At 65.4% G+C, this 19,002-nt stretch overlaps 1 protein-coding gene across 9 annotated transcripts in view; it reads right to left on the reverse strand.

The window, feature by feature from the left end:
• FBRSL1 (fibrosin like 1) overlaps positions 1-19,002 on the reverse strand; it is a 79,046-nt gene that overhangs the window by 18,822 nt on the left and 41,222 nt on the right. For all 9 annotated transcript variants that reach the window (XR_006293819.1, XM_043557246.1, XM_043557245.1 and 6 more), the window contains exon 5: positions 12,734-12,763. Coding sequence is in view for 8 of the 9 variants with exons in the window: in XM_043557246.1 (XP_043413181.1) it covers positions 12,734-12,763 (30 nt within the window). In the remaining variant the exon portion in view is untranslated. The remainder of the gene's footprint in view (positions 1-12,733; positions 12,764-19,002) is intronic.

Consider the following 19,002-nt stretch of genomic DNA (forward strand, 5'->3'; position numbering starts at 1 on the left):
GGCGGAGGTCACGGCGCGCTTTGTCTGCGAGGACCCGACCCCGCGGGGCAGCCTCGGCTCAGACACGCGGCACAGCCTCCGCCGGCCGCGCCCCGCCCCAGACAAAGAACTCCAACTCCGGGCAGGTGAGCGCGGAGGGCGCCGGGAACCGGGGTGGCCGGGACCCCGCCGGAGCGCAGACAAAAGCGCGCGTCCCCCACGACGCCCGGCCCCGCCTCCGCCGCGGGCCCCACCAGCCCCCCGCCAGCCAAGGCCCAGGACCCTCTGCGGGGATGCACCCCCTGCCCGCCTGCCGCCACGTGGGCCGCGGGGGCGCCGCCGGAGAGACACGGGGTCTCCGCGCGCCTGGCTCGCGGGAGAGACGGGGTGGGCAGAGCGCCGAGGGCCTCTCCTGGGCCCCCGCGCCTCTAGAGGGGGCGGTCGCTCTCCTGTCCCTGGCCCCCAAAGTCCAGAATCCCTCCCCGGAGCCACCAGCGCGCACTCACCGCGCGGGCGCCCCGGGTCAGAAGCGCTCTGCTGGCAGCTGCCGCTAGTCCTCAGGCCGGAGCCGGAGCCGGAGCCGGGCGGCATGGACGCGGGCGGCGGAGCGCGGGCCCCCGCCGCCTCTGCCCGTCGAGGTGGCCCCTCTCCCGGCGCGCCCTGCCTAGCCGGAGCCCGCGCCGGGGACGCGCATGTCCGCCGCGCCGCCTCGGCGCGCTCCGGGCGGCTCTCGGGGCGCGCTGGGCCCCCGGCGCCGTCGGGCGCGGCGCGGGCCGGAGAAGGCGGCGTTGGCGGCGGCGGCGGGCGCACTGCTGGCGGGCGCGCAGGCGGCGGCGAGAGCGCGGGCGGGCGAGCGGGCGGGGCGGGACGGGGGCGGGGCTCGGGCAGGCCCGACTAATCCAGCCCCGAGGCGCGGATCTGCCCGCGCCGGGCCGTAGACCCGTCGGGGCCTCGCCGCTCCCTCTCCGCTTCTGGGTCGGCGCGCGCCGCGCCCGCTCTGCTGCGCACGTTATGGGCCCGACCCCTCCTACCCGCGGCAAGTTTTGCACGGCTTCTAAGCCCAGTTTACAAAGGGGGAAACTGAGTCACTGAGCCGCGAGGAAAGAGGACACAACTCGCACGGCCGTCCACGTGAGCCCCGCCGTCCCTGCGGCTCGGTTTCACCATCCTGCGAAACGGGGATGCACCGCGGGGAAGGATCCAAGCAGTTACTTTACGTGCAAACGTCTGCTGCGCAGCACGCGCCGCCGGAGCGGCCGCTCGGTGGGAGGAAGCCCACCTGTGATCAAGGCGGAACCACCGCTCCTGGCGACGCCCAGTAGGTGCGGGCCCTGACCCGGGCGCACCGGCGGGGTACAGCTTCCCAGCGCGAAAAGCGCTGTGAGGGAATCCACGCAAACCCACACGCTCGGGGGCACCAGGAGATCAGCTCTGGTGGGACGTCCAAGGACGCCAAGATGCGGCTCAGAACTCGCAAACACCCGGCCCAGGCTGTGAGAATCAGCGTCTGAGTCCAGTGAGGGGGAGTGCTGCGTAGCCACTGGGAGACACCCTCGGTCACCAGCTCCAGGATCCTATGCGCTGGGGCCCGAGCTTTCTTTTCAGAAAGCGGCTAAATATCCACAGCGTACACATTTAAATAGGGCGCGGGAAAGCTCCAAGGGTACAGAATAAATGGCTAACAGTGACACTCAGGTGGGGGCCTTAAGTCCTTTTGTTCTGTTTGAATTATTTACCAAATACATGTATTCCCTTCTCCCCGCAAATTAACGCCATTCCCCCAAAGTCCTGCTGTTTCCTGCCATAAAAACAGCAAACACTGCTGCGGGTCAGACATCGTGCTAAATGCCTTGCAACTACGAAATCGCCAGGCCCTCGTGCCTATGCCCGTTAAGGACACCCTGTCACCCCCATTACACTGATGAGAAAACGGGTAGAGACGTGAGGTGACCCACCCGAAGTCATGCTGCTGTTCGGGGGCAGAGCTGGGGTTTGGACCCCAGCAGTCTGCTTTCCATGGGTGTAGCCAAGACATTCTTTTCCTCTGGGAAGGCAGCAGAGGCCAGACCTGGTGGGAGAGTCAGGGGCGGGGCTCTGCCTCCCAGGCGCGTGTCTGTGGGCTTGTGTGCCTCTCACCTGCAACACCGTGCCCCAGAGGGTTATGGGCTCCCGCACAGCCCTGGCTCCAAGGCCTCTGGCAGTGGAGTGTCCCAATTTGCCTCTCCGTGTTCAGCAGCTAAAGAGCCCTGAGAGATGTCATGCCCTAACCCCATGAATCTGTGAATAGGTACCCACGTGACAGGGTGGAATTAAGGTTGCTAACCAGCTGACCTTGAGATGGGCAGATGATTTGGGGGTGGTGGTGTAATCACAGGGTCCTTACAAGTGGAGGGAGATGGGAAGATGCCACCCCAGTGGCTGTGAAGACTGAGGCAGGGCCAGGAGCCGGGAGTGTGGGTGCCATCCGCGGCCAGAAGAGGCAGGGAAGGGATCCTTCCCTGGAGCCTGAGGGACAAGCCCAGACACACCTTGACTTAACCCCGTGACGTGTGTTGGAGTTCTGGTTTCCAGAACTGTGAGATAACCAGTCTGTGGGGTGTTCAGCCCCCAAGTGCAGGTAGCTTGTCCCTGCAGCCACAGGAAACCCTTAGGTTTGCGACCGAGACCCCGATGAGGGGATGGAATGCAGAAAGACGGGCCCTTGGGCCACAGAGAGCTGGTGCCCCCTGCAAGTCTGCATGTAAATGCCCATCGGCAGGCCTGGGTCCTGCTTACAGCCTAGTGGGAGCAGCCGGCAACGCTCAGGGAAACAGGCAAGATGATGCACACAGGGTGGGCAGGAAGGGCAAACGGGGCGGGGAGATAGATGGGTGTCCTCCTCCGAGTGGCTGTCAGGGAAGCCCCTGCAATCAGGGGCCTCTGAGCAGAGATATGGGGGACCAAGCTGAGGGGAACCCTGGGGAAGAGCTCTTCTCGGGCAGCTAACAGCCAGTACTAAGGTCCTGAGGCAGGAACAACCTGGCAGGGCCTTGAGGGAGCAAGAGGAAGTGGTTCCAGGTTTTAGCGGGAGAGAGGGGGATGGGGGGGGGGGAGCAAGGAGCCCAGCTGGGAGCTGCTGTGACAAGCCAGGTGGTATGGCGGCCAAAGGGAGTGGGTGGTGACGGGACTGTTCCATCAGAGGTGACAGGTGGCAGTGGTGACAGGAGCGTGGACCTCCGTGGGGCGAGGTTGGCCAGGGGCCTGCATGGGGCCCTGCCCTGCCATCACTCTTGTCCACCAGGGGCTTGCTGCCGAGGCCCAGAGAGGCCTGCGTGGAAGCAGGAGGGGGAGGGGACGACAGCGCACACAGGCCTGCGTGGAGTCCCGGCTGCGTCATTTCCTCGGGACCCTGGACAGGCCCCACCCTCCTGGAGGCAGACATATGCCAAGTCGGGTACTCCTCACAGTCTGAGCACGAACCCTCGGGGCCCCCAGAGGTGTGTTCTGCCCTTGTGCCTCCTACAGCGGAGGGACCCAGGTGGCTGGACACCTTACCGCCGGTGGAGTCAGTGGGGGTCAGAGAGCAGGTGGGGACCACGTGGCACTGTGGGGCCAGTTCAGGCACTGGCAGGAGAGCCGGGAGATGCACTGTCCAAGGGGGAGCCCCGGGGTCTGGCCATCCGGCCGCTGCTGAGGTCTCAACAAGGCCCCTGCTCCTCTGTCCGGCCTGCCCAGCACAGCCCCAGGCCCCAGGCCCCAGGCCCCAGGCCCCAGGAGAAGCCTGTCTTCCTATAAAATGTGGTCTTCGTTTCAAACATCGTCCCCCAGGCCGCCTCAGGCACTGAGTTATTCTTGAGAGCCGCCCCCCCCCCCCCGCCGCCACCCCCTCCAGTCTGGAGGTACAAGTGGCCTGAGAACCCAGGGCAGGTCTGGGTTTAGGAAGGAAGGCAGCTGCGACATGAAAGGTCTGACAAGGGGGGAAACCTAGAAGGAAACGGAGCGGCAGGTGACGGAGAGGCAGGGAGGCAGCGGCCAGACCTAATCCCACGTAACCCCCTCAGGGCTCACCCCGGGTTCAACAAGCAGCATCACACCCGCAGCTGTCGTCACAGGCAGCTCCAGGCAGTTCCTGGAGGGGGCACTGGGAGCCACATCAGCCCCGTGCAGGTGACAGCCACCACCACCCCTCCCCCCCCCAAGGCCACGTCCTGGGGGTAAGTGGCTGCTGAGGCTGCAGATAAAAAGGCGTGGGGCCCGTGACAGGGAGACCAAGGACAGGGCCCTGGCCAGGGCGGGGGGGGGGGGGGGGGGGTCTCAGGGAGGGGGACAGGCTGGCCGGGCCTGAGTGCCCTCTCCTCCCTCCCTGGTCATCCTGGCCATGTTGGGAGTGTGGCCTAGCACGGGAGAACCCCTGGGGGAGGACTGGCAGACCCCGCTGGGGGCGGGGGTGGCATCCGGCGTTGGGAGAGAAAAGCCCACAAATCTCACCGACGGGCTGACAGAGGCTGAAATCAGACCCCGCTCAAACAGCGAGCTCTGCCTCCTTACTGACCGGGAGCTACCAGTCCAGTGCCAACAGCCATGGGGGAGTCCAGACGGTGCCAGCGACACGGCGTTTCAAAGAACCGAGACAACCCCCTCGGAAGGCCATGGAGGGCCTGCCAGCACCGGGAGAAGGGCCTCCGGGACGCTGCCCGGAGCCACAAGGCTGTGAAGGCGCCCGGCCTGGGCGCAGGGGGCCTGGGCCGTCCGCCGTCCGAACACCGTGGCCGTGGCAGCCCTGTGGCTTGTGCTGTTCAGGAGGTGGACGCGAGGGACGGGGCAGCCCGCCGCGCTGGCTGGACAGTGGCCCCATACGATACGCCCACCCAGAGCCTCAGAATGTGACCACGGTGGCATCAGAGTCTCTGCAGGGGTGATTAACATAAGGGTATCGAGATGAAATCTGGATCAGGGCGGCCCTAAATCCAAGGACTCTGTCCCTCCAAGAGGAGAGATAAGGAGAAGCCATGTGACGACGGAGGCAGAGACGGGAGGGTGGAGCGGAGACCCCCGAGGCCGGAGGAGGCAGGAGGGACCCTCCCCTGGAGCCCCGAGGGCGCACATGCCCTGCCCACACCTGGATTCTGGACTTCTGGCCCCAGACCCGTGGGAGAGGGGCTGTTCACTGCCCCCCCCCCCCCCCCCCCGCTCCTGCACTGGCCACTGCTCTTGTCACCAGATGGCAGGGAGGCCTGGCTCTTCAGGCCTTCCCCTCTGGGGTTAGGGGGCTACAGGCCCCCGGGGGGGTGGGGCTGGGGGACTCCCAAGGGGCAGAGGACTGTGGTGGGGCCAGGGTGGGCGTGAGAGCTCCGACCACCCGAGGCCCCAGCAGGCGTGGGGCTTGACCCCCCGCTAACCCCTGCCTCATCTACCCCTTGGTCTCCAAGCTCTCACTGCCTCTTCCAGTGCCCGGCCGGCTGACTTGTGCCCAGCCCACACCTGGCTAGGAAAGACCCTGGGGTTCCCACCGTGCCCCCACCTGAACTGGAGGTGAGCACCACCCACCCTAAAGCCTTCACCAGGCCTGTGAGGTCAGTGGGGCAGGTGGGGTATGGAGGGACTATGATCCCTCTGGGCACAGAGGGGAGCAGACCCACAGGGGCAGCGGCCAAACAGACAGATGGCCCCTCTCTCGGCCCCCCACCCCAGGCAGGCCCGGTATGACCCCCGGGATGGGGGGACGTGGGGGGTGCCCCAGGCCCCACACCTCCACGTCCTGCTTAGCTAGTTCTGGAAGGGGCAGAGGGACACACAGCCCCCACCATCTGGGCCTGTCACTCCACTGAGTTGGAAGGGGACAGGTTCCAGGCCGGCTCTGCACGCAAGCTGCGTGACCTCAGTACCTCTGCTCTCTGCTGAACGCCGTGGGTCCCAGGGTCAGTGCTCGCCCCCAATTTCTGTCCCCGGAGAGCGGCTCCACATCTGCTGTGTCCTGCCGGCTCCAGCCGGGACCGTGTGTGCACCCACGGAGGGGCCCGGCGGGGCTGTGGGGGCGCGCTCCCTAGCGCTGGGGCCAGGCTGGCCCCGGTGGGGCGGCCCAGGGCGGCTGTCCCAGACCAGCGGGGCCCTGAGGCATCATCTGCCTGCAGGGGAAACCCGTCCTCTTCCCCAGCCCAGCCTGTTTCCCCCGGACCCTGTGTCGCTCAGGCTCCTGTGAGGTGAGTGTTCGTCACTTGCAACCCAAGGCATCCTGGTCTCCCTCATCTCCCTCACCCTGTCCTGCTTCTTTTGGGCCCCTGGTCATCAAAAGCACTGTCCACCCTGTGCTATGGCCTGAGACCTGGGCATCGTACCCCAGCAGTAGTCGGAGAACGGCGGTCTCTATGACACCCGTGTCCTAATCCTCGGAGCCTGTGAACATGTCGGTCACCCTACAAGGCTACGGGGCTTTACACACTGGGTTAAGGAGGATGCAAGCCTGGAGGACCCTGGCGAACCCAACCTGGTCACGAGGGTCCTTACAAGAGGGAGGAGGAGGAGGAGGAGGAGGAGCGTCAGATCCGAGAAGACGTGACAACAGAGGTGGAGACCTGATGTGAGGAGCCGGCGGGGAGGCCACACGGCTGGAAAGGAATCGTGTGCTCCCTGGAGCCTCCAGAAGGAGCCACCCAGGCTGACGCTTCCGTTCTGGCCTCGTGAAACCCATTTCACACTCGCTACCTCCACAACCATAAAGCTTGAGCTGTTTGAAGCCACGGAGTTTGTGACAAGTTGTCACAGCAGGAGCTAAGGTGACCCCCACCCCTGCAGCCAGAGCCCAGGCCACACCACCTCTGCCAGGACACCATGGCCTGACCATCCCGGGGGGGCCTCCAGTCCTGGTGGATCCTCACTCTGGGGGACCCGGGGCATATCACTGAGGCTTTCTGTCCCCAGATGCCCTGCTCAGAACGGGTAACAGAGGGTTATCTGGGGCCAGGTGAGCTGATGGTCCTTGCTGGGACCTACATGCCACACCCAGTGCCTGCCTGGACCCTCAGTAAGCAAACGGCCCAAGACCCTGCCTTGGACAGACCCAGGAAAGACACTGTGGGCACAGCTCAGAGTAGGGGTTGGCTTCATTGCCCCCGCCCCCACCACCACAGCATTCCCAGCACCCACATGGGGTGCAGGGGAGCACAGGCTCCCTGCACTGTCATCCCCACGGCAGCTGGCTGGGAGGCAGGACGGCAGGTGAGGGGGACAGGAGGGCCTCCTACGGACTCCTGGGCAGGTGTTCCCGGGAGCGGGTCTAGGAGAGCCACGTGGGGAAGCAGGGAGCTCTGAGGGCCAGGAGGCTTCCTGCAGGAGGGGCTGCAGGTGCTAATTCGGGAGGCAGCTGGCCTGGGGGGCAAGTACAAGCGCCCCCGCCCCCACCAGAGGGGGGTGATCCCAGGACACAAGCGGGTGCTGCTCTGAGCACGGGCCCTCCTCCTCCCAGGATCCTTTGGGTTACGGGCCGGAGGGCAGGGGCTCCGCTATTTGGTCCACGGCGCCCTCTCCTTGCAGTTCACGGGGGCCCGGGAGGTGGACTCTGTGAGCCTCATTGCAGAGATAAAGCAGAGGTTCAGAGAGGACCCCAGTCAGACACAGAGGAGCCTGGTCCAGAGCGTGTGCTCCCTGCAGACAGCACAGAAGGAGCGAGGCTGACCCAGGGGCACAGATGCCCGCTTGGCTCATTTGGGGCAGCCCCCAACGTGCTGCGTACGGGCCAGATGCTCGCACCTATGCCTGGAACGCTCACCTTCACCCACCCCAGACCACTGGCACCCACTTAGCCGAGAGGAAGTGAAGCCCGGAGGGTGCGGGCCGGCCGTACAGCTGCCGGTGGCCACAGACGACCCCTCCCCCGCCGCTGGCCAGCTGCTCAGAGGCAGGCAGAGCCTGGCGCTGGGGGTGTGTCCTCCCAGGGGATCTGGCAGGCCAGACAGACAGCCTGCCTACGAGGGAGCGCGCGGCCGCGGCCACCTGGGGGGGCCACTTGGGCAGACGGCAGCCAGTCCAGGCCCAGGAGGCTGCCTGGTGAGCCCCACGCAATTTTTCACCCCATACTTTTCCAATAAAAAAGTGGTTAGACACCACCCACAGCCTTGCGGAGGGGCCATCTGGCAGCCCAGGCTGCCTTCCCTGCCAGCAACCAGCGCCCGCAGTAGGGCCGGGATGGGGTGCTCAGGGGCAGAGCCTGGCCTGTCAGGAGGGGTGGGGGTGGCCACCCGCACGGGGAGGCAACGGGGGGGGGGTGACCACCCGCAGGGGGAAGCGACAGGGAGGGGTGGGGGTGGCCACCCGCAGGGGGAGGTGACGGGGAGGCCTTCCTCCAGGGATGCTGTTGGGCGGACACAGAGCCCAAGGCCAGGGGTGAAGCGGGGGATGGGTGGGCAGCAGCGCAGGGGACCAGTGAGGGAGGGGCGGCGGGGCCGACAGAAGGTGCGGGTGCATCTGACCTCAGACCCCGGCAGGTCTAGGAGGAGCAAACAGGCTGGCAGAGAGGGAGCCTGGCCCGCTCGCTGCCCCGTCCGGGGGGTGACCTCCCTGGGTGCTGCCCACCGGCCATGCTTTCCTGGGCCCAGTGCGCACATCCTGCCAGCGCGGACAGATCCAGGGCCCGAGCCGCACACTGTCGCCCTCCTGCCCAGGCTGCACGTGCAGCCGCCTCCCCCCCCACCCCGGCCCCAGAGCCGCATTGGCGTCTTCTGCCCGCCACACAGCAAACAGAGTGACAAGTGGAGCCCGTTCGGACGCTGTGTGGTACACGAGTGCCCCGGGGCTGGGCGAGTGTCTGGGAGGCACCCCGCGGCCAGGCCCCAGGTGGATGGCTCTGTCTCTCACTCCCGTGCTCTTACAGTCCTATAAGATCAGGGCTCTGCCCTTCCAGATATACTGTGGGGACACCTGACCTTCCTCCTCTGACCAGCTCCTCCTGGAAGGGGCGAATGACCTCACCCTGCCGTGGGCCTGGAGACAGGTCGGGGCTGCAGAGGGCAGAGGCCCTTCTCTGGCTCCTCCGGCAGGTGAGCTGGATGGGGGGGTGGGGGGGTGGGGGGTGGGGGAGGAGCTGAGTGTGCAGGTGAGCTGGACCAGGGGGTGGGTGGGGGAGGAGCGTGCGCCACACCCTCTGAGCTGCACCTGCCTCTTGACGGGCTGGGAGGAAGTTACCCATCACCCAGAAACCCAGCCTGGGTCAGCAAAGGAAGGCAGAAGGAAGTCGGGTCTCTCTTGCCATCCGAACTCACTACTCACCCCCCTAAACTCCAGAACCAAGCGGTTTTGAGTAAGGGGGTGTCCTTGCCGCGGGGGAAACTAAGGGGTCTGCGCCGCAGGCAACACCCACCGGGCACGGTATCCCCGTGCAGCCCGGAGGGACAGGGACCTCTTGGGACAGTGGTTCCCCCTCAGCTTCCCACTGTGATCTACACAACGGCCCCTGTGAACTCACGCGCTCTCCCTCCCTCTCGCCCTCTGCTCCAGCCCCACCGGACATTCTGCACCAACATTCCCCGCCTCACCACGCAGGAGGCGATCAGTGCGGTGGGAGGCGAGCTGCGGGAGACGCGGCACCGCGGCCTTCACGGGCAACGGGTCACTGTGAGGGGGAAAGCCGTATGTGAAGTCTGGCCAGGCCGACAGACAGCAGCCTGCTGAGCACGGACAGCCCACGGCAGCCTGAGGGCCCAGCCTGCACTTTCGGGTGAGAGAGACCAAGTCCTCTACCAAATCACTGTTAACTCCCGTTTCCACTACGGCAGCCACACGCGGGCCCTAACCAACGTGGGCCGTGTGGCTGAGCTGGCACGTGCACCTCGAGCGCCAGGACTGAGGGCTGGGAGGCTCCGGTGTGCGGGCGGTATGGGTCTCTGCGTCGGATGAGGGCAGACTTGGGAGGGGACCAAAGGGCCTGTGCTCCGTCCAGATGCGAGGCAGCGAGGGCGGGGGGAGGCGGGGCTGGACCTCCGCAGCACAGGTACAGTGGCCCAGCCGGTGCCGACCGGGCACGGCCCACCCCAGGGGCAGAGAGGCAGAGATGCAGACACGCATCCGAGGTGGATGGCGAACCATTCCTCGGGGAGCCCTCGCTCCAGGCAGCCTCTCTGGGAAGCAATCCTGCAGCTTTAGGGCCCCGTCCGGGCCCTCACCCGCCCAGCCCGTGCAGAACCAGGGTCAGCTGCGTGGAGTCTCAGCCCTGGCTTGGGCCTCCCTCCCAAGCTGCGCGGGGACGCGGCATACTGTCACAGACGATCCAGACACTCATGGGAGCGGCGAACCCGGGTGACCAGGGGCCAACCTGAGCCCTTTCCCGGGCCCTCCAGCCGAGGGCTTGCTGAAACACGGTGGCTCACTCACTCTGAGTGAACTGACTCAGAGCTTGCCGTGGCCCAAGACAGGTGTCTCTATGACCCTGACGCGGGCGGGGATGCTGCGGCGGGAGACGGGGGAGGCGGGGGAGGGGGCGGCCCTGCTTCCTCCTCTGGCCCCAGCCTCCCTGAAGCTGGGGACAAGGGGAGGCATGGCCCGCCACCTGACCTGCGATGGAGCCAGAGGCCGTCACACGCCGGGGCGGGATGTGTGGTCACATCACCCGTGCAGACCACGGCCATGGCTGGGGCCCAGCACGCAGCGGTGGGGGAGGCTGGCCCTGCCCATGGCCACCATCCCCCTTCCTTCCCAGGACCCGCAGCTACGGGCCCCGGTCACAGTCCGAGGCGGGTCTGGGCCAAGTGACCACACCTCACACGGCAGAGACACGGGCCCCAACACAGACGCCAGCCAGCCCCTCCAGGCAGGAGGCCCTGGAACCCAGACTCTGGCCGTCCTAACACCCTCTAAGGGCAGCAGTTTACGAGGGGATCCGCAGGAAGACAAGAACCATCAGCTCTGAGCCCTGCCCTGCTCCCGTCCGCGGTGCACCCCACTGCCCGCCCCGCACCTGCTCTCCCCCGCTCCCCGGCCAGGACCGGCCTGTGGGCTCCCTGCTGGATGTGAGTGCGGAGGAGGCCAAAGCTCCGGCCGCCTGCTACCCTCGGCTGTGGCCTGCCACCCGCTCCAGGGCACCGACGGCCACGTCAGCAGTGACCTCTCGTTCCTGGGGCGCGGTCTCCACCTCTTGTAGCAGGGCTGGACTCACAAGCAGAGAACAGGCAGGACCGGGCACGGCCAAGGGGCCAGGCCGAGCTCTGGAGGGCCCTAGGGGGCCAGGGTCGGCCCTGTGCTGCCGGAGGGAAGGAGGCAGCGGTTCTAGGAGGCGGGGTACCAACCGCAGCAGCGTCAGGGCTTGGACAGATGGAAGGGACCAGCGTGGGGGTAGCGGTTCGGTTTCTTCTGTGGAAACAGGCCAGGGGCCCTAACGGCGGCGGCCGGCGGCCTCTGGAACCCCCTCGAGCAGGCCCTGGCCTCAGAGAAGCTGCCTGCAAGGTGTTTTTAGATCAAGGACAGGCCGAGGGAGACGTGGTGGCCCAGGCGCATAATCTAACTCACTCAGGAGATCTCAGAACGACTGTTCCCGTGGACGCACGCCCGTCCCAGGGCCCATGACAGCCACGGAAGTGCCTCAGGGGACCCCGACGGCGATGGCGTTCTTTCCCAGCTGCCCAGCCTCCGGCCACCTTCCCCCAACCATCCAGACCGCAGGGACAAGCCCACGTGGGACCTCCAGGCTGACTTGCCTCGGATGGCATGCCCTGGGACTCGGCCCTCACCCGTCTGCACCATTCCTCTCTCCACCCCCGCCCCCACCGCCGTGGTGACTCCTGGCCCTTGCTGTCCCCCTCCCAGGCTCCGAGGCTGGTCACCCGGACCCCCAGGGGTCCTCTGCAGGCCTCTCCTGCCAGGCGGCTTTCCAGTCCTTTGCACACTTGCTCACGTATTTGTCTCCCGAGAGGGGCCGTCTGGCTGTCCCCCCGGGACAGGCGGGGACACACCAGGTAAGCGGGAACCAAGGTCACACAGCACACAGACGTCCCGTGGGACTTTACCCCGTGTCATACAACTTGCCTCAGAGCCGGTGTTCAGGGGGCCCTTCGGCCCACCTCCCGAAAAGAGCGCTTGATCGCACCGTCCCGTGGCCTGGACGTCCGTCCCCCTTACCCGCTCAGCCCCTTGCCGCAGCCTGGCGCACGGCCATCACCTGCAGCCTCATCACCAGCTACGACTCCTCCCAGGTGGGCCGTTCACGTGTCCGAGAGGACTATGCACCCGGCTGGCCTGGGGTCCAGGCGTGTGACCCTTACCCTCCCTCTGCCTCGGTGTCCCCAGGTATCCATCAGGGAGGCTCGGTGCCCTCCCCCTCTCCCTGGGCTGGGGGAGAGGCCCACAGCGAGTGCAGGAGCCTGGGCCGGCGGGGGCCAGGGAGCATCTCTGCCCATAAGGCGCCCAGCTGCTGAGCTCAGGGCTCTGGGCGGCCTCTTTCCCTGTCCCCACAAAACACCCCAGGGCCGGTAGATGACCAGGACCGAGGGCCCTAAGGAGGCCTGCGCTGTGGTTTCTCCAGCTGCATAAATCCTGAGTTAATGGGAATTTCATTGTTCCTGAAAAGGAGGGTAATTATGAGGTGCTAGCACACTGCTATTAACGGAAGTCTCTATTTTCTGGTGACGTTTACAGCCCCCAGCCTGGAAAGCTGCCCTCCCACCCTGCTCTGCCCCTGGTGGTCTCCATCCCAGGGAGCCCTGGTGGAGCCGGGGCCTGGACCTGTGGCGAGGCCCCTTGTCCTCTGCACCCCTATGGGTGGAGGTCTCAGGAGGAGGTGGGGGGGGCTTACCTTGTCGTCCCCTTCACTCTCGCTGTCACACTGCGGGGAGAGAGACAGAGGAGAGTCAGAGCCCCGCAGCACCCCTAGGCAGGGCGGGGGGGGGGGTTGTGGGGAGAGGGGGCCTCAGTCAAGGGCTCTGTGGGGCCGGCCAGGCAGACCCTAGGGCCCAGAGTGAGCCGTGAAGCCCCCTCCTCACCCCGGCCACACCTGGAGCAGCATCACCCCCATCCTGGGACAGAGCTGCTACCCTGTGACCCCCTCAGGCCTCCTCCCACATGCTGGTCTCCAGGCGGGAAGAGCTTGGTCTCCTGGGCGGCGGGCACAGGCCACACCCCACATGCTTCACGAGGCCCACGGATGGGGGTGGGGGCCCAGGGAAGGGATCGGGGGTGCCCTCTGGGCAAGTACACGGGAGCCTGGCCCAGCTTGAAGGGGCGGCAGGGAGGGCGAGGGGCTAGCGAGCCCAGACCCCTGGGACAGACAAGGGGGTCAGGACAGGCTGTGGCCACAGCACCGCCTGCGGGAGAGCCGCCACAGACTGGGCATAAACCACTCCACGTGTCAGCTTGGCTGCTTTAAAGGAAGGCTGGCAATCATGCGAACAAATCTTTGTTTTCCGTTTTCAGTGCGAAGAGCTTTAAAAAGAAAGACTGCTCCTCTAGAAACCACAGCAATGCCCCCCTGCAAGAACATAAAGAAAAATAATCCCTTTCCAGCAACTGCAATTATGACACGTCCCGTCAGATGAATTATCCCGCTGAAGAGAAATCTCCGGGGGCCACGCAGGAGGGTGGGAGGGAGTCAGGGGTACGCACTGCTCGCGCGGTGCCCTCCACTTGGTTAGCGCGGGGAGGGGGCCGGGGCGAGGGCAGGGGTGCGCTCCACGACAAAGCTCACAGAGTTGCGCACGTGTGCCACTCGCTGTAGCCTAAAGTGACCCTGGGGGCTGGGCACGTTGGGGGGGAATCTTCTGAGGCCACGAGCTTCCCACCCTCAGCCCCACGGACCGCCCCCCCCCCCCCCGCAGGGCCTGGACAGAGGCCCCCCGACCCCCGGCATCGGGGAGAGGTCCTTTCACAGAAGGCACCGGTGGGCCCACAGTGTGCTGGACACATGGCTACTAGAGGCTAGGGCAATCCTGCGTGGCCGGGTCCGGGGGTGGGGAGAGGGGAGAGGGGCTGAAACTCAGGAGGCATATGGGAAGGCGAGGAGGGGCTGGAACATTCCAGAACACGTGGAGTGTCACTGTGCAGTCCCAGTGAGCTGGGACTGAACTCTGCTGTGGGAGCCCCGGCCTAGAGACAGGGAAGGCCAGGGTCTCTGTGCTGGCAGAGGAGGGGTGGGGGCCAGAGGGTCGTGGCCTGTGGGAGGGGGCCCTGGAAGGGGGCCCGTGCACAGCTGGCGCAGAACAGCCAAGCTGCTGGCAGAGCTGTGGGAGGCCCCCCGCCGGGCCTCTTCCTGCTCCGTTAGTGGCACCAAGCCCTTGGGCTGGACACCGCGGTCCCTTCACCCTGCCGGGAGGGCTGGGCCTCGTGAGCGGCCAGACCGCGTTGGGGCGCCCGGAACCCCCCAGGCCGGGCCGCCTCACACCTCTCCCCACGGCTTTTGGTGTCGCGATGAGAGCTTAATGGACCGACAATCAAGGCGGGGTGAGGGTGCGTTGCGGCGAGTGCACGGATCCTATAATTAACCAAACAGCACACCCCTGTCAGCCAGCACAGGCCACGTCGTAAATGAATTCACGTTATTAAGTCCTACTGAATTAATGTTTAACTGCAATAGAGTCGGAACTGAATGAGGCAATTAATCAGGGCAAGGAGGGAAAAAGAGCCGCATCCGTCTTACAGGGGCCGCTTGGGCGAGGTGACCTTCACAGGGTTGGGCCGGGTGGCCCCGGCGTGGGTGGGGGTCCAGGCGGGGAGTCCATGGAGCACAGGACAGACTCCAGGCCCCGAGGAGACGTGCTGGCTATGGCTGGGAGGCCACAACACGGGCTCCGGAGCAGACGCCCGCTGGGACGCTGTACCACCACCTATGCTGTGCAGGCCTGGGCAAGTCCCTTGACCTCTCTGTGCCTCAGTCTGTGCTTCTGCAAAACACAGACAACGGCGCACCTACAGGGCTGTTGCGCAGGTTCCGTGAGTGAATCCGTGCAGAGCACTAGAACAGTGCTGGGTACGAAGCCAGCACGACATACGGCACGACGGTATCTTTACCACCATCGCCACCATCGTCGCATCGTCACCACCAGCATCTTTGCCATCGCTGTCATCCGCCTCAGCCTCTTCCCTCACGTCACCTGAACAGCCCTTGGAGGCGTCTAGCCCCCCAGAGGGTCTGGGCACAGACACCTCTCACCTGACAGTGCCCTGCTCCCCGACGAGCACCTGCTCAGGAGGTCTGGAGAACTTGGCCTCCATCACCAGGCCTTTCTTCCAGAAACCCGGGCAGCCGCTTGCTCGGGTGGGGCTGCTCGTCACCCTCCAGAATCGGGAGACGCAAATCAACACGGTCATCCGACAGCAACAGAAATGTGCCTTTTTCTCGTCTCAGTGCGAACGTTATTACCGCTTCACGGCGGAGCTTAGGGGAAGGCCGCTGGCCTTCCGTTTCTCAAACAAAGGCATGAAAAATTCATGGGCGGGGAAACTTGACGCTGAGCCCCCGGCTCCCGTCAGCTGCTCCAGCACCTGGGCCTGGCCCAGAGGTGCCCACGGGGAGTGGAGAGGAGAGAGGCGGGGAGCCGGGGCAGGGTCCCTCCTGCTCACGTGGGGCCCAGAGGCCGTCCTGGGCCCTGTCCTGGATGAGGATGCTGAAAGTCCTCCCCGCTCCAGCTTCCCACTCAGTGCCCCACTCTATCCTGCGAAGCAGGAGGCGTGTGGTGTGGTCCACAGTCTGGGGTACCGCCTCTGGAGGTCCAGCTTGCAGAGCTGCCCGGGGGCAAAGGAGAACCTTACTTCTCACCAGTCTGGGACTCACTCCGGAAGGGCACTGTTGCTCGCAAAGGCCCAAGCAGCTGCAAACCAGAAAAATCAGCAGGGTCCATGGTCTACGTGGGGGTGGAAGGCAACGGAACATTCTATGCAGCTCACTTGAGCGTGGAGGCGGAAACTCAAGAGTGTCTGAGCTGCTGGACAGTTAGTGCCGACCCCACCTGGACCGGACCCATGCGCCCTGAGGTGTGTCCGTGCACTTTCCATGTGCCCTGGGGACACCCGAGGAATCCTCGCTGTGGTCGTTCTCCCTGGGCGCGCCGTCATGGCTCACGCGTGCGTGTGCATGTTGCGACGCGTGTGACTGGGCCTCTGTCACGTGAGCGCCTGGGCACTCCGATGGGTGTCCCACCGCACGCCACGTGTGCACACCAGGGGACCTGACAGAGCCACCTGTCCCCATGCGTGTGGCCGTGCCGACAGCTCGTCTGTGCTTAGGGCTCTCACCCTCCCGTAGCCCCTCACGGGTCTCACTGTGCCTGCTGGCACTGCTTCTGAAGAACCTGGGGGAGGGAGCGGCTGCCTTTCCGCCTGCATGGGTGTCCCTCCTCCGTGGAGAAGGACATGAGGGTACTCCCTTCCATCGTGCTGCATGCACTCCACGGGGGTTCAGAACGCACGCCCAGGAAGCAGGGCAAGCTAAACAAGAGGTCGTGGACAGGTTGGGCACTGGGGCTGGGGCGCCCCAGTCATGTGAGCGCCACCAATGCAGGGCCATGCCTCGGGACCCCATGGGCAGGCAAGGGTGCCAGGAGTGGGGTGGGGGCCGCAGTCTCCTCTGGGGCGGCCACAGGACCAGCTGGGTGACCGTCTCAAGTGCTGAACGGCACCCCAAGTGTGGGTCACACGACACAAGGCGGGAGTGCTTGACGTGGTATCCAACCAGTCAGTGCTTGACGTGGTATTAGCCCATTACACGGACAAGAAAGTGGAGGCTCAGAAGCTAAAGGGGCTTGCTTGCAGTCGTGTGGCCCAGAGGCAGGAGCCAAGCACGAGGACCTGGGGGTCCGCTGGGCCGGCAGGGCAGGCAGGACAGAGGTGTCCCTGCATCCCAGCAGCGGGAGGCCTGGGACGGTATGGGGGGTGAGGTTGACGGCACATTTGCTCACTGAGGTCACTTCTGTACAACTCAGGCGCCACCACAGCCCCACCTGCGTACAGATGGGGAAACTGAGGCAGAGTAGGTGAGTGGGTGAGGGGGCTCTGGAACCCATGGTCTCCATCTGACCCCTCTGGTCAGGACCCCAAGCCGGGGACGCCCTCATGGCAGCTGGGACAGGGCTGGGTATCACACAGTATCACCCTGCAAAGGGCTCCAGGCCACTCTGGCCCAGAAAGTCACAGTGAGCCTGATTAATTATGCACGATAGCCGGATGGGGACCCTGAAAATCCCATTCTTGTTTACTCAGCTAATTCACTTTTATGAGTATTTAGGCTTTAAAGCAAAACAAAGCACTAATTACCCAATTAACGAGCAATTAAGTTACTGCAGCCTAATAGCCCGAGCGCGGACGGCCTCCACGGGCTGATGGTGAGCGAGACCCACTTAGCGGAGACGCGCAGCTGGAGCTGCGCAGGCGCGCGTGGGAGGGGGGAGGCGGGGCCACGTTCCCTGAGCAGGGGGATCATCGAGGGGGGGGCTGCCTCCCCTAGGCCGCACCCCTAGGCAGCCCCGCGGCCCCTCACAGCCAGGGGCGGTGGGAGGGAGCCCCAGGCTGTTCCCGCCCAGGGAGTCTGCGTCTCGGGTGCAATGGGGAGCTCCGGGCGGCCTCCCATCTGGAGGCCTCCTCACCGGCAGCGGCGGGCAGTGGGCTCTTTGGGCCCTGAGAGACAAGTGGGCTGGCATTCTGTCTCCTGCTCCCAGGCCTCCTTGGAGACCTGGCTGGGAGCAGTCACCAAGGTGACAAGTGTGGGGGCTGGTGGCAGCCTGGGACCATCCCTGAGCCCCAAGTCTGAGCTGAGGCGGGAAACGCGGCAGCTTCTGAGTAGCCGACTGCAAGAGCCCACATCAGCGGCCACATGGCGCCGGGCAGATCCAGCACCCGGTCAGAGGGGAAGCCAGACCCCAAGCCTCTGAATCTCAAGAGGACCCGGGGCAACATTCTGATCCTTCCACTGCTTGGCCCATGACCCACCTGCTGCCCCTGGACAGAACCCAGACAGCGCAGGCCTGGAACAAACACATGGGTGGACGGATGCCTGGATGGACGGATGGAAAACTTAGCGTGGTGCACACAGTACCCACGTGGAGCAGGCGGGGGACGGATGCCCGGATGGACGGATGACTGAACGGAGGCATGACCGGGGCTCTGACCGCTGATGTCTGAACTGTCCTGTCCTCCTCCCGCTCCTGATGCAGGGTCTCAAGGGGATGGCACTCCTGAGGGATTCTGGGTTTCCCAGTGGGGGCCAACCTACAACACCACTGTGAAAAACACAAATTACTTTTAATATTCCCTCGTTGCAGTTCCCTAAGATCTCGAGGAGAGCTGGGTGTTGTTTCGTCTGAGATCGCCTACCAGGGCAGAGGATGCTCGGGTGGTGCCCCAGGGTGGTGGCAGCATGGGGGACACTGCTGCCTGTACGGACCGAGGCCTGGCGCCCCGGTTGCTGCCTGTTCTTGGTCGCCATCTCCCGTCATAGCCGGGGTGGCCCTGTCCCTCTCGGGAGTCCGAGCCCCAACAGGGCCAAACCTGCCTGCCAGGGCGCCCCGCTGCGCCCCGCACTGGGCCCCGGCAGCTCCTTCTCCCCACAGGTGTCGAGGGCCCCTTGCTAACCCTGCCTCCCCTACCTGCAGGCCACGCTGTGAGGGTAATAATGCACATACGTGCATGCCTGCACACTCAGGCTCACACACACACACACACACACACACACACATGTCCCCGTGGAACGCCCTCCCCCAGTGTGCTCAGTGGCACCTCTGGACCCCGGCCCGACAGCCCCTCCACGTTCTCTCCCCGTCCCGCTGTCCCATGGCCCCCATGAGAGTGGGGGTTCCTGGGCTTCCTCCAGTCCCCCGACCACAGGGCCTGGAGCCGCCCCCCCGCCCGCACTAAGCGCTCAACAAACACCTGGGACGGCAAACAGCCCCACCTCACGATCAGGTCCCTGCTCGCCTCTCCCGAGCCTCAAGGGGATGGCGGGGACCCTCTGCTCCCGCCTCAGGGGCCTTGCCAGTCCCTCAGGTCCGTGTCTTCCTCCGTGCCCACGGCCGGCACAAACCCCCTCTTCCTGTCCCTCGTTAGCGGCTCCCCCGCCAGCCCTCGCGGGGCTGGCATCAT

Source organism: Prionailurus bengalensis, chromosome D3, assembly GCF_016509475.1.
Source record: "Prionailurus bengalensis isolate Pbe53 chromosome D3, Fcat_Pben_1.1_paternal_pri, whole genome shotgun sequence".
NCBI classification, from domain to species: domain Eukaryota; kingdom Metazoa; phylum Chordata; class Mammalia; order Carnivora; family Felidae; genus Prionailurus; species Prionailurus bengalensis.